Consider the following 15,575-nt stretch of genomic DNA (forward strand, 5'->3'; position numbering starts at 1 on the left):
ATATGATTTTTTTAAACAGTAATTTTATATACACGTATAATCTGGCATATAAAATATTCAATCTCTTATTACAATATAATTAGAGAATTGAACAATGAACACTGTCATGTATCATTTTGTCCACCAGATGGCAGAAATGGACTGGTTATTGCTGTGAATGACACACGAAGACTGGTGTAGGGTGGAGAATGATTGAGTAATGACGAATTCAAAACTGAAGAGAATTTATTTGTCTCTGCCTCCTGGAAACCCTGATGGTGGTTGAAAGGGCTGAAACATTGTTTTATGACTGACACTAAACATCGATGAAACTGGAAGGAAATCCAAAGTGTCCGATTTTTCAGCCATATCTCAGCTTTCTGTGACAGTTCAAATTTTTGTGATTTGTTTAAATTGTCTATTAAGCACTGAAAAAATGTATGCAATGAACACGTGCCCCAATATTGAAGAATAACCGTAAAAATAAGTATGTATTTCATTTGAAAAATGAATATTGTAAAAAATATATATACAGTAGTTAACACGCATGCATACATACACACACACACATGCACGTACATGCACTCACTCACGCACACACATACAAACACACACAAACACATACACACGCACACGTGCACATTATCATGGTCTTGTGGATGTTTACAGCACACTTTTATAACTCAGATTTCATGAGAACATACATCACTTGGATGTCAGTGAGAGCACACTGCATCTACCTCACCTGCCAAGCATCAGAAAAGGCTCACCTGGTTAAAAAAAAAAAAGTGACTGACCTGAAGTCCAGGTGTGAGCTTCTAGACTGCCCTGTGGAGAGCAGTCGCTCACAGGCACAACCCAGAGAGGAGGAGAGAAGAGGCATCAATCCACAAATAATAAAAACACAACAATGAAATTTAATGTCCTAAAATCATGGTTTCTGTTATGAAATCGTTCATCTACGCTTGCTGCCACACTGAATAAGTAAACTGAGTAAAAAGATGAATATGCATTCTTAATTACTCTGGTCATTTGTGCTACTGTCACATACTCTGAATCTGCTTTCACATAAAAGAAAGGTTGCCAGAGGAGGATAGCTTTTTAGTAAAAAATTTAACAAAAGACTTTCAACATCAGCCAGATCCAACTCAGCCCAACCGTGATGCGATTCTACATAACAAAAGTTTAAGGGCAAGAGTAAGGTCATTGTTGTCCTTTAAAGAGTTACATCTATGAGATCATTGCCCCTCGATGTCCACTGCCAACTGAAAATGCCTGCCAATGGTTGTAAGTCTGTCAGAAATAATAAGGTAGATTACTGGCTGCTGCTTACTTTGCTATTTTCAAACTCAAGGTATTTTCCAGAGCCAGTATGAAAAATGATACACTTTGATTTTGAAGACATACTGAATGACTATGAATTATAGGTTTTTAGTTGCATTTTAAATTAAATCTTCATATTTTTGTGGTGATGCAGCTGCGAAAACTTTCAAGCCAATGTGTGAGAGAAACATTTTTCACATCACATTATTACATTCAGATTACTTTCATAACCTTCTTTTCATTGCTAAAATGTAGGTAATCAGATCACCAAGGATAACAGTAAGATGTGTGGGCGTATGGTTTTTAAAAAAGATATTATCATATGCTGTGGAATGATAATTGATCTTGTAGATCTTGATATTAAAGTTTCAGTTCCCCAACATGATTAAACACAACATTCTTCTTCCTCTTCTTCTTCTTGTTTATTATTATTATTATTATTATTATTACCCAAACCCAAAGGTTGCAAAATGTTGATCATTTATACTTGCTAATTTTAAATATGTTGCAAATCAGCTCTGCTTAGATAAGAACAACTTTTTTTGTAAGGGAGCTGGGTCGTTGCCTGCTTCCCTTTCTTGTGTATTTATTTTTTCTCATAACTAATAGTTTAGAAAATAATGTTAGTTGCTTATACTGGTGCAAGACGAAGATCTGCTCGCCCTGAGTTTTCAGAGGACTTTGTATCAGTTCAAAGGAATCTTTAGAATAGCTAAGCTTATTGTCACAGAGCTGAGAGCTGAGCACTGGACAAAGAGGATTAAACCATAACCCCACAGCTATGAGGGGGTTGAGTGAGGCACTTGTGATTTTTTTCTTGGGTAAAATAATAATTTCACGCATAGAGCTTTTATTGTTTACTATATATGCTATATTTAAATTAATTTAACTCACCCTGGTCATGGGATTTCCCTAAAAATATGTTCAGCTGCTACAATATAGTTGGCATTCACCATCGATTGTATTGGTACAGTCCAACAAAACTTCACCCAAAATTTCTATAAAGAGTAAGCAATGCCCGTTAATTAAATACTCTCGGCGTGGCAACGGTCCCGATTAACAATGGAGCAAACCGAAGTCATGAAACCTGAAACACTAGAAGATTTGATTAAGATTTTGCACAAGCTCTTTGAAGGTGATAGCATTAATGTTGAGGAGGTGCAGAATATTATGGAATCTTATGAGAGTAAACCGCACGAATGGATGAAGTACGCGAAATTCGACCAGTTCAGGTAATGATTTTGATCATTATTATTGGTGGTGATTGCTAGCCTACTGTGTTGTTTTTGCGATTGCTGCTCCTGTTGTTGAATCACTGTCAAATAGTCCTGCATAAAATATTGCACTTCTAGCTTAATTATTTGAATATTTCAGGGGGGGAAAGCTGAAACCCCCTTTCTGTGGCAGTGCTATTTGTGGGGTAGTCATAATCGAATGGAGCGTAGACTACTTCAGTGAAACTGGTGAAGAACATTAACCTTTAAATTACTGACCAACAAATCAGCACAATTAAAGGTCTGCCATTCATATAAATCTTTCACAGAAATGAACGACTTGGGCTATAGAGGACTTCAAAGGAAAATCCTTCATGGAAACAAAACCATCACATATAACAGCCTTCCTTATCATAATCTTTTTTTTTTTTTTGTCTGCGTGTACGTGTTTGTCCCGTACAGAGGGTGAGCCAAGGGACGTAGCAAGAGAACAGTTAGCTAAGAGCTGCAGTTTCATGTCTAAATATAGACTATATCGTTGCATGCATTGGGTAGATTTAGAATCACATTTAAAAGGTTTACTTGGGGGTAATCAAGGCTTTTATGTGTGTGTACATACATACATTCGTACATACACACATACATACATAGGCTATATATGCATGTATTGGTTAGCAAATAAAATAATTTCAAAGATTCTTTTATCGATATTTCGTTGTGTTCTGTTTTTTTAAAGTAAAATCAACACTTATAATGAACTGCATTGACGTAGATTATGTTATTTAATTATTTTATTTTTTTACTGAATGCATGATTTTCCATATGTAGAGATGGTCAGTTCTACAACATAGAATATTGGATTACTTAAAAACATCGACTGCTTCATGACACGTTCCTCTTTAATAGTCTAAGACGGGCTTTTAAGACAAATAGACATGATTTTGTGGAGTGCGCATAACTGTTCTGCGTTCATTTCAACGTGAAAACGTAGGTGGCGGCAAATGGCTTTTCAAGTCTGCCCGTGAACGTTTTTGAGTGGACATGACTGCGGAGGCAACGGAGGGTGGGGACAAACTTACCAATCAGAGTCCGCATACAGCTCACACCCGCGGACCTGGTTAAAATATGATCTGCGCACTGCTGTGGGGTTTTTTATGACGTCGACGTAGTTGCAACACCAAGAACTGTACGTCCAGAAATTCGAACCTGCAACGACTGAGATTTGTTTTTCTTGCTGTTCGGTCTCTCGCGCACGTCTGTGACAGTGTTTCCGCGGATAGCTTGCTGTGCTTTTATCGTGCTTCTGAAATCAGCGTCTAAATTGGCCTATGAGATATTCTTGCACGCGTACACTTGTTAAAATGCGTCGAAAAGGATTCTGAGCGCGTTGAAGACAACCTCATTTTCTGTTTTCTGTGTCACTTGATATCTTATGCTGGGCGTTGATCTGTCGAACACTGTTCATAAATATATCCCCATTTAACCGAATTGATCTATGCAAGTTGATACCTGTCTATTTTTTATGAACTATATTTAGCGCACCATAAAAAAGGTGTAGCCTACTTTCATGAGCCATTTTCTTGCTCATAAATAAAAATACATGTACGTTTGGCCGTGTTGAACTTTAGTATAATTGCAGAGGAATAGAATTTTATGTTTTCCCCTGTTTTAACAAATGGGTTGTTTTTTTTAAACTGACATTTGTATTAAACAACAATAAGAAAAGGAATACGTACGTATGGTATACGTTTATTCACATGGGTGAACAGTTAAAAAAAAAAAATCGCTTGCGTTGCGTATACGTTGTTAAAGATTCCATGTTCTTTTTTAGAAGAGGGGGGGGCGGGCTCGCGTGCGATAGGGCTGTCTGGTATATTGCTCTGGAGCTCAGAAACGGTGCTGCACCTGGTATTCAGACCGACAGTCTCCTGGCTGGGAGCCAGAGCTGTTAATGTGAGAGCAGTCTCACTGCCGCTTTGAATTTCCAACCACAATGACCCCCCCCCCCTCTCAGTGTTTGTCCCCCCTCCCTCTCCAAAGAACAGCTGATTTGCAACCGTTTTAAACTCCAGGTCTCACTAAAAACATGTAGCATTGCTGCAAGTGAACCTTGAAACGAGACGCAACGACATAAACGATAGAATTGGTCTGAAAATATACTTTGAAAACAACCAAAGGTCATTTTTGAAAAAGTTTTAGAAAGTATACCACACTTCTTGTGAATTTAACATGTAAGCCACAGAACCAAGGGATTCTCAAATTTTCCAGATCACTTGCTTCTAAGGGGAGGTTAGGGATGGACTAGTTCTTACTTTGGGGTGTTAAAGATCACATTGAGCTACACATTGGTTTTGGTGTGAGATTTGGGCATTTAGTTGTCATGATATTTTCTATGTGGTATGATGAAAAATGTGAGTTTGTGAATCTAATTTTGGAGCTTGTTAGACTGGAGCTTTAAGAGAAAGGCTGTATGACTACCGTAAGTATACTGTTTGATAGAGTGTTCTTCTCACCTCCTCCAGGTACACCAGGAACCTGGTGGACGAGGGGAACGGAAAATTCAATCTCATGATCCTCTGCTGGGGTGAAGGTCACGGCAGGTGAGGAGTCTCTAATAAACGTTTTCGATCCGCCCTGGCGGAGAGCGGTGAGTAACGAGATTGCACCCCGGGATCGCTGTCAGAAAACGGTGCATCATTTGTACCGTGACTCGTGCGTTTTCAGCCCTACAGAAAAGCCCAGAAATGATACTGTCGCATGGTAACAAGATATAAAGACGGTTTTCTCTTACAGTCAGCAGGAACGAGACAATCTCTCAAAAGCAGGGTCCTTTTCAAGGCTACAGCAAGGAGCAAAGTGTTTCTTTCTGATTACGAAGACTGCTTCTCCTGTATTATTATAGAGAGGAACTTTGTACTTCAGCACCGAGTCGGAAAGCCAGACTTCCACGCCTAATTACAAACACATGTAACTCTGTGAAGTCCTGTTTGCTCGCAGCGTTAAGGAACCAGAGTTCGGTGAGACGGGGAGGCCCTTGATGATATCTGCTTGCAAATTAATCCATTATTTAATGGAAATAATATTTTGATAAACATTTCTGCAGCTTATACTATTACCTAAAGTAATATACAGTGACCGCCACATATCCAGTGTCAGAAAGTTAATTAGCAACGACCGAACGCGAATCAGCTTAGCGTGTAACACTGAATCTTGGACAGAACTGGTGCCCACAGGCTAGCAGTTGTTGATAGTTAGCTTCCACTCCAGTTAGCGCTAGCTCTGTCATATGTACAGTCTGAAACAATGACTGGTTCACAGGTGGGCACACGAGAGGAGCGTACAGTACATGCTTCAGCTGCAGTGCCCCCTGTGTGGGGGAGGGTGTCATAGCACCAACCCTGAGGCTGAGTTGGCGTTTCAGAATGCTGCTTAAAAAAATTAATTGAGGGGTGGTGGTGATAGGTTTCCCCTGGACGGTGCGGGAACATTTCGGCAACCCCAAGCCCACCCCCCCCACCCCCCCCTCTGACGTGTGTCCGGGTCCTCTCTCCCACCTGCAGCAGCATCCACGACCACACAGACTCCCACTGCTTCATGAAGCTGCTCCAGGGCCAGCTGAAGGAGACGCTGTACGAGTGGCCGGACCGCAAGTCACAGGGAGAGATGAGGCAGAGGTCCCAGAGGATCCTGCAGGAGAACCAGTGCGCGTACATAAACGGTGAGATCCGAAACGCTTCTTACCCCTATGCTTTATAGCCCCAGTTTCCCGGTACGTTACACTGAACCAAATTAAGACCAAAGCACTTTTAAACGCTTGTGTTGCGTTTCCTCTATTGCACAACATACAGAAATAATGAAGTGCTTTTCCGAGCACAGTGTATTTCTATATGTGTCTGTCAGCATATAGCCCTGTGTGTGTTTTTCTGAGTTTACACATTTTAACACTGCCACACTGTACAGCCGCCATTAGATTGAAACATGCGTGATAAACAGAACATTTTTTGCCGTGTCACTGTTGTCTCCATGCACACGGTCCAGTTTGGTGCTGCGTAAGATGTGAGTTGTGCTGAAGGGGTCCTCTCCTCATTGGGGGACTCCCCCACACATACATGCACCGCTGGCGAATGACTGAACGTCCTGCGCACGCGCTCTGTTTTGTCCGACTCAGACTCCCTGGGCCTGCACCGCGTGGAGAACGTTAGCCACACGGAAAGTGCCGCCAGCCTGCACCTCTACAGCCCCCCCTTCCAGCACTGCCAGACCTTCGACCAGCGCACGGGACACAAAAACGTGGTCAAGATGACGTTCTGGAGTAAATACGGAGAAAGGACTCCATTTGTAAGGAAACCATTTTAAATTACTCACTCACTTACCGCCAAATCCTCCGACCCCACCAATCACACGGCCATTAGTGGCTTCTATTGTTCCTGCAGATAAAGCTGAGGGGCTGACCTTCAGTACACTCAAGCTTCAGATGAATGCCAGTTGACTTGACTGAAGACTTCAGTGTCATTTCATTTCATCCGTCAACCGTCGCGTAAAATATCAGTGTTGGATCTATGGTTTCATTTAAGTAACATTTATGTCTTGAAAGAATATCATGAGCAAACCATTCCGTTTCTGAAACACACACACGTATGACTGGCCCTATAGGCCGAGGTGCCAATGAGCTCTTATATTAGAACGAGTGTGAGCACACGGGTGCAATGTGTGAAAGTGCAGAGAGAAGAGTCATAAACTCACTGATAGGGCCTGAATAACCTCAGATCTCAAAGCGGCAGTTAAATGTTTAAATGGCAGGCCGCTAATATTTCCACTGGCAAGTTCCTCCATGAATTATGTCCTCCAAACCAAAGGTTGCATTTCACAGGTAATTTATGACAAGCGCTTTCTGGCTGCACTGCTTTAATGAATTAGGGCAGGCACGTGTTCGCCTGCTTGGGTTGAAATCAGGCGAGCGGCGGGAGTCAGGAGCCGAGATGTTGTGCAAAAGGGGAAAGAAAAGTCATGTTGCGGCAGAGTCCGTGTGAAAAACACCATTGATCAGAATGCGGCTGTTTTTGTTGTAACTAGGTGAAAATAGGTTAGGTGTCACCCTTCTGTTTGGGAGTCATGCAAGCAGCCTATTGTAAAATGTGTGTACAAATGTCAGAATGAGTTTTGAGCTACCTTTTGTGAGCGAATCCCCTGGACATTCACGTAATGTGTTGAGCACACAGTGCTACTGCACATTCTGTGCATTCTTTTTAAGCACAAAATATTTTTTTAAAATGCAGGTACTCCTGAATGAAAGTAATTGTCAATCCAAGTAGGAACGTTAGAATTAGAGAGTTAGAATTCTGTGCACTTCACTGTGAAAAAGTTAGTGTCCATAGCTCATTTTGCCACAGTTTGGCAAAACCTTTCTGTCTCTCAGTTTGGCAGTGGAAAAAGAGAGCCACGTTTTATAGGAGAGGTTGAGTCAGGTTCGATGCTTTGACCTGTGTGTAGCAACAACAGACAAAACTGGAAACACCTGCATTTCAGAGCTTAGAATATAGAGCAGCTCAGCACAGAAAACCAACATCACCACAAAAAAAAGACTCAGCAAGATATGTTTAACTGAAATATTTTCCCTTAGCAGTTTCCTAAAGCAAAATATTTGTATTCCTCCTGTGTTTGTCTCTGTCATTTGTTGAAATATATGCCCTGTAATTTGCATATTTTATACCGAATGTGATTTTTTTTTCCTTTTTTAATTTACGATGCGGTGTTCGGACAGTGACGCGATTTGTGTTGTTTTGGCTCCGTACTCGAGCACAGTGGATTTGATACGTCTTTGGGCCTTTTGTTGAGAGTCAACAGCAACAGACTCCAAGAGGCAACTCGAGACCCTTTGTTGTGCATGGACTAGTGATGCAATGACCCACAAGCAGGCCAAGAAACAGCTGAATAGCTGAATGTCCAATTGTACTTGGTACTCTTAAAATGTGGGAACTTTGTATAAACAGGGTTGTAATTTCTACCCAGGTATAAATACCCTCAAATTAAAGCCTACTGTTTGCCCTTTAACCTTATATTCATAGTTTAAGTGAATATAAGGTTAAAGTGAAGCCTGTCCCTTCATCACAATATTCTCTTTTCCTGTGAAATTGGGAAAGTGCTGAGAGGAATCATGATTTAATTAAGACTGTCACACTTTTTTATGTTAAAATGATCGACGTGCGCTTATACTCACACAACATGCACTGGTGATAGTGTTGATCATTCAATATTAAGCCCGAACACATTTTTTTGACGTGTTAAACAAAAGTTCAAATTGTTCATGAACATAAGTTCACTGGCGGTTAATATCTGGGCATAACAGCCTAATACATTACATTACAGGCATTTAGCAGACGCTCCTATCCAGAGCGACTTACATTGTGTCCAGTTATACAGCTGGATATATACTGGAGCAATGCAGGTTATATTCCTTGCTCAAGGGTACAAAGGCGGTGTCCTACCGGGGAATTGAACCGGCGACCTTTAGGTTACAAGACCAACTCCTTAGCCATTATACTACACTGCCGCCAGTAATGCTGTAAAATGAGCAGCGCGAGGCCTGCTTTTCTGTCACGTCCTCCCTGTTAGACACGGTCACTGGAGAAATTCAGGGGCCTCGCTGTACAGTATTTTCAGGGTTCTTTTAAAAAAAAAATACATATCTGAGGTCCCTTTTCCAGACGAGGAAAGAATTCTTGGAATCTGTTTTCACAAGTCAGCAGATATGTGGCTGAAAGGCCGTTCCTTCCATCGGGGGGGGGGGGCGAGGGTGATGAATTTAACGTGTGAAAGCCTGCACTGTAATAAATGTGGAACACGTATTTTTTGGGGGTCGTTTCTGCCAGTTTTTTGGTAAATAAAGAGGGCTTATCTGGAGCTTCTGCCGTTGCTTAAGCTTGCCTTGAGTAAACTGCTTTCTGGCCCCGAGATCGTTACAACACCAGGCCTCTGATAAGATTGGACCATCCTCTCTCTCGCTTACCTCACCATCACCTGCTCTCTCTCTCTCTCTCTCTCTCTCCCCCCCTCCCTCTTCACACCCTCCCCATCTTTCCTTGTTGTTCTTAGTGATTTACTTTGTCAGGACTTCATGGTCTTAAAGGGCACACAGAATGAACTGGATGTGTTTGCTTGTACTTGAAATGCATCCCCCCCCCACTCCCCCAAACATCATACAGGATTCCCACTCAGTAGGGACCATCGCTCGCCCAACAACACATTTAACTGGGTTTTCATTTTTTGAAGTGCTTGTTGTCTTTGATCAGAGGGCTTGAAGGGAATGCAATATCAAATTTCTATTTAATGTTTGTATTAGACTCATATGTAGATTATCTTTGGAGAACATAAACTGTGTTGTGGCATGTTAACATGATGTTTGTTATTGCAACAATGCATTATAATGTTATAAACATGATAGATGTGTTATTATAGACACATTAGTACAAAAATGAAATGCGGCGATGGCTTAACTTTCACTGAGGTTTTACTAATATTTGATGCTGACTTATCCTATTCCGTGTCTTTTCTTTTTTTTAGGAAACCACAGTTTCACAGGAAAACAACTAGGCCACCGGAGTCAAAAAGCAACTGTACGAACACGGCTGCGGAAAATTCTGGTGAAAGGAGACCGGCAAAAAAAATAAATAAATAAATAATAAAAATATACGAGCGAGCAAAGCGAAAAAAACAGCCCACTCTTCGACAAATTGCGAGGGTCAGTTGAAAGGACGCGTCGGTAATTGGAGCTGCTTTATCGCGGCCCGGTGTACGCTTGGCAAACGCTGATGAATGCGGGGCGGACAAGTGAATAGCGGCATTAGGTTGAGCGACGGAATGAATCTGCTCTTTGTTTGCTAGGCTGGAGGAAGCCCCTTGCCAATAACGGCATTCCTATGTTTCTGTGACCTGTGTAATTACACCTTTGTACTGTTATGGGGGATGAAAGTGGTGGACGTGTATAATGTAAAAGTAGAGAAAAAAAAGAGCGTGCGTCTGGTCGCAGTCATGCATGCTGACAACATGTAAAAACGATTATCTGCAGGCCTTCTGTGATCAATATTGTTCTTTTACACACAATTGAGCACTTTTAAGATGTATTGATTTTTTTTTTTTTAAACGTAAATTGTTTTAACATTTGTTTAAAATGTACAGACATAGCAATTCATGAACAAGCGGAAATTTAAAATGGTAGCATTAAAGCTTTTTAGATGTACTATTTTGAAATGCAATACAGGTAATTTATATTTACAAAACAGATTATTTTGGTGTTAATTGGTTTTTGTTACTTGAGTACCACGCCCGGACATTTGTTTTGATAAGTATTAGTAGAGGTGAATTATAGGTTTGTATGACTGCCTCTGGATTTTTAGAGCGTTATAATAGCCGGTTAAAATAATGACTGTATGTGGAATGAGTTGTTCTGTAGAACAAGACTCTCGTTCTTCCTCTCTCTCAGGTCTTTTGCTAATTTTGTAATTGTAGCTATATTTACAAACGCTTTTTCGCAGTGCAAGAGAATAAAATCAGTATCTATTTTAATGTATATTCTGGCTGACTTTGATCATGGAATGACCTGCTGTGAGTGTAAACCATTAAATATTTCCTCTTGTCAAATAGCGTTTTTTTTTTTTTTGGTGGTTTGTTTAATAACTGTCATTGTCTTTTCCAATAACGGGGCAGGAACTCATTCAACTGTCAGATTTTTTGCCAGCTGCTGATAAATGTCGTTTACTGCGAACGTTTGTCATTTTAGGCCTCGCCTCATTTTTCTCTATAAAAAATATTTGTTCACATATGACAGAAACACCAGAATCATCTTTGCATACTCTGCAACGCTGCTCTGTTCTCGGCTACTGTGTTCATGGCCATGAATAATTGTTTCATAGCCCAATGTGTATTGTATTTTATCGGAACCGTGTTTTGTATTTTTTCCAATGACCTTCGGTATGCACTTACTGTACTTCGTTTTGGATAAAAGCGTCCGGGAAATAAATGTACTGTAATGTTCTCGCACTGTACCAGATCACAAACCACAGGGTGGACAAACCGCAAGCACATTTGCAATTTTCGAAAAACTAAAACAACTCCCACTGTAACAGAGCACCAGAGTGATCCAAGTACTGATTCACCAACTGCGTTTTGCGAAGATGAAATCTGCACCAAGCACGCTCCATGTCCTTTCCCTTTTGCAAAATGAAGTATACTGTGTGTATATGATCCATATGCATAAGAATTCAATGAGAAACTATGATTAAACTTATCCTATAGTTACACACTTATGTAAACTATAAATTAACTTACACAGTTAACCCTGCCAACAGAGAATGTGGAACATCTCATTAAAGACAATGAATTTGAAGAAGTTCTGCTTCAAAAACAAGCTAAATTTATCTCCTCTTGATGCAACCACTCAACATCACCCAGTCAATGAACTCTTTAATTACCTCTACTACCTATTATTGATACAGTGCATGCTATCCTTATAAATAAACTTGACTTCTGTAAGATTGTAATTGCATGTGGATATCACACACGTGTATTTATTCAACAGGGCAGAGAGACTGTTACATAACGAATGTTGGAGCAATTTTGAGGCATTGAGGTGAAGTTAGAAAAGCAACAGACATACATATCCACCATTTTCCCCCACCACAACTGACCAGCTTCTCAACTTTTTATACATGACTGATTTACCCGATGCATGACTTATACTTTGAGTAGATCTACAGCTTCTCAGTTGCATGACTCACCAGAATTTAAACAACTTTTTTCAGTTATCATCCTCCAGGAGTCCCTGTAGACCACAGGTGTTAAACTGAAGTCCTGAAGGGCCGCAGTGTCTGCTGGGTTTTTGGGGTGTCCTTGGCACAGGTGTTTCATTTAAGTCACTGATTGTTTAAGAAATCCACACACCTTGTTCTAAAGGCCTTAATTGGCAGCCGATTGAAAGGAAACCACAAAAACCCACAGACACTGTGGCCCCTTTGGGATTTGGTTTGACACCCCTGATTTAAGGTGTAAGACAGGGGTGCACAACTCCAGTCCTGGAGGAGAGTCTGCGTTCTGGTTTTTGTTCCCACAAGTTACCTTTGTTTTAGTTTTCTGACAGCTCTATAAACTATGCTGAGTCACTCCTGTACCTGAGAACAGCAAACTCTTTAGGATACACTTGCAGTCTGTGGCTGTAGCTGGAACGACATCAGATTAAGATATGATTAATTGAATAATTAAGATAAGAGAAGAACTTAGCACCAATTCAGATCAGCCCCTGTTGTGCAACCCTGGGGGTTATTTAAAAAATGGTACTGAACACATTCCATCAAATGGAGTTCTGAGCGACAGTATGGTTGCAATGAAAACCAGCATACACAGGGGTCCCCGTAGACCCCTGTTGCTCAAATTATGGTCCAAGAGCTGCTGGTTTTCCACCCTCCCTTTCCTGGGAGTCAGGTGTGAATACATGTGGCCAATCAGTAGCTCTAATTGTTCAGTTAATTACCTGAGGGATTAGAAAATCAGGGCCAGGTTTGGATTTGAGGTGCAGATTTGAGTATCCATGCCCTAGATCGAAGGTAGCTTTGACAGAAGCATGCGCCACAAACTGCTGTTTTCCATAAAATCAAAATCGAAAAAAACTGCAAAATCAGCAGATGGGCCAGACAGTTACGCTTCTATATTTTATTCATTCTTGAAGGAAATTCCAGGTGATTCAAACATTTCCACGCTGATGCACTAAACCAAGTGTACCTCACTGCTATGAATTCGTCTTCAGTCGTGGACGAATCGAGAAATGCTTAGAGGACTTAGAGTGCCTAGAGTTTAAGGTTGGAGTGAAGAGTTAAAAACCTCACATTTTCATTTGAACTGTGCACATGACATTCCCACTTTCATTGATTTTTGAATACACCTCTGCTGCAAACAGTTTCATTATCACTTATTTATTTACTTATTTTTTCATTTTAATGTGTCTTTCCCAAAATTACTAACAAAAACCAACATTTTAAAATATTGCCACATGGCCACATGCGCAAATAACCGGACTAAATTTAGCAAGAGCGTTGCCTGCAAAGCACACTGTCAATCATTGTCCGTTTAATTACTGGTAATTACTTTAAAACCATTTTCCAAAAACTTTGGTCAAATGGCTTGTTCCTGGCATCAGATGACTCATCTGTGAGCATTGGCAAGCGGTCACCCGAAAGTTCACAACCCCGTGGATGATGCTAAAACCCATTTTAACGGTTCCCAGAAGTGTGTGAACTTTGTGTAAATGGCGGATCTCTGCCTTTTTGTCGAGTGTTGACTCATAGAGTACATACTGAATGTGACTTGATCAGTTCCTTTATATTTTTTAAATGTGCGTCAGCAGCTTTTCTTCCACTTTTCTTTCTTTTTTGTGCCCTGATGATGGATGATTCCCCCTTGTAGTTAGTCTCCATGTAACAAGACCAAATATTTTATTGTAAACGTTGGTGTATATCAAGCACTTTTTCTGTTTTGCTGAGGACCCAGTTAGACAGTACAGCGTCCAGTATTAATTCAACCCTAACAAGTTTTTTTTTTTTCAATAGGAACCACGTATACACAGTAAAAGTTACATTGACACTGAACATTTTACTGAAAATCTGTACCTGCCTGGTTGGATGTCAGTCACTATCTGCAGATTATTTCCAGCCTTTCACTTGCACTGATGTGTCATATACATCACATTTGAAAGAGCACATTAACTATTGGTATAGAACAGGGTTTAGACACGTGTTGGTAGGTGATTGCTGTTGTCAGTTAACAATTCCTGGACAGAGTTGGACAGAGACTTGTTAATAATTACCATAGTAACCTGCAGGACAGAAAGCCTTCATATAACTGTGTGAGAGGCAGTTCATGTAATAATCAAGCAAATTATCAATTTATTTTAAACTCAAGGCTACTTGTTCATTGTAACAAGCCAGGACAATACAAATTGTGGGTGTGCCTGGGTGTGTGTTTGTGTGTGTGCGTGTATATGTGCATGTGTAGTGATAAAAATCAACACAGAATCTAATCAAGAGAGTTCTCGTTCAGTTGCATGGTCAACAGAATCCAGCGTTACATAATTTCTAAAGGTATCTATAGGGCATCAATCGTGGTCACGTGATCTTTTTATCTGATGGCAAATTTGCGGCAGTATCATGGGACCCAATTCAATATCTATGCAAACCTAACCTATGTGCATTTGAACTTCAGTGAGACATTGTTTACCTTTAAGGATTGGTAATGACAGGATAAAGAAATGCTCGTGCAGTATTCAGACAAGTAAAAAAATTATCACCTTATATTTGAATGTCACTGAAGAGTCTTTTGTTTTGTAAGGGTTGGGCAGAGCTGTGTTTGTTCTTTCACTGCTCCAGCAATACACATACTAAACAAATCCCAAATCCATTACATGGCCTGCTCTCATTGGGTTTTTAATATTAGTATGTTCCTGTACGTTCGCCTGTGCTTGTGTATTTTTAATGTTTCTTTTCTTCTTTGGACTTTTCTGGACCACCAGGTGATGATGGGGCGACATAGCTCAGGAGGTAAGAGCAGTTGTCTGGCAGTCGGAGGGTTGCCAGTTCGATCCCCCACCCTGGGCGTATCAAAGTGTCCCTGAGCAACCTAATCCCTAATTGCTCCCAACGAGCTGATTGGTACCTTGCATGGCAGCCTTTCACCGTTGGTGTGTGAGTGTGTGTGTGTGAATGGGTGAATGAGAGGCATCAATTGTAAAGTGCTTTGGATAAGAGCACTATATAAATGCAGTCCATTTACCATTTACCATGATCGTTAGTTGAAGCGTACTATTGGGACACTGCTGCCTCAGTCTGAATGATTTGCTGTGCCTCTTTGATCAGACGCACTCTGAAGGCTGACAAAACGAAGGCTCGTGAAATTAATCTTCATCCGGCGTCCATCTTCAGCCACCCCTTGCGTAAGGTCCGTAAAGCGCTTCTCCAGAAAAATGACCTGGAAACTCAAAAAATAGAAGCAGGAAGGCGCTCATGTACTGGAAGCTGG

The 15,575-nt window shown here is 40.7% G+C and overlaps 1 protein-coding gene across 1 annotated transcript; it reads left to right on the forward strand.

Annotated features, from left to right (window-relative positions):
* Positions 1 to 2,317: 2,317 nt before the first annotated feature.
* cdo1 (cysteine dioxygenase, type I) lies at positions 2,318 to 11,153 on the forward strand. The gene is made up of 5 exons (XM_064297256.1): positions 2,318 to 2,534; positions 5,039 to 5,116; positions 6,077 to 6,234; positions 6,685 to 6,854; positions 10,077 to 11,153. Exons 1-5 carry the CDS (start codon positions 2,365 to 2,367, stop codon positions 10,104 to 10,106), a joined length of 606 nt encoding a protein of 201 aa, XP_064153326.1. The 5' UTR covers positions 2,318 to 2,364; the 3' UTR covers positions 10,107 to 11,153.
* Positions 11,154 to 15,575: the final 4,422 nt, after the last annotated feature.

The sequence above is a fragment of the Anguilla rostrata genome, chromosome 10 (genome assembly GCF_018555375.3).
Source record: "Anguilla rostrata isolate EN2019 chromosome 10, ASM1855537v3, whole genome shotgun sequence".
Classification (NCBI taxonomy): domain Eukaryota; kingdom Metazoa; phylum Chordata; class Actinopteri; order Anguilliformes; family Anguillidae; genus Anguilla; species Anguilla rostrata.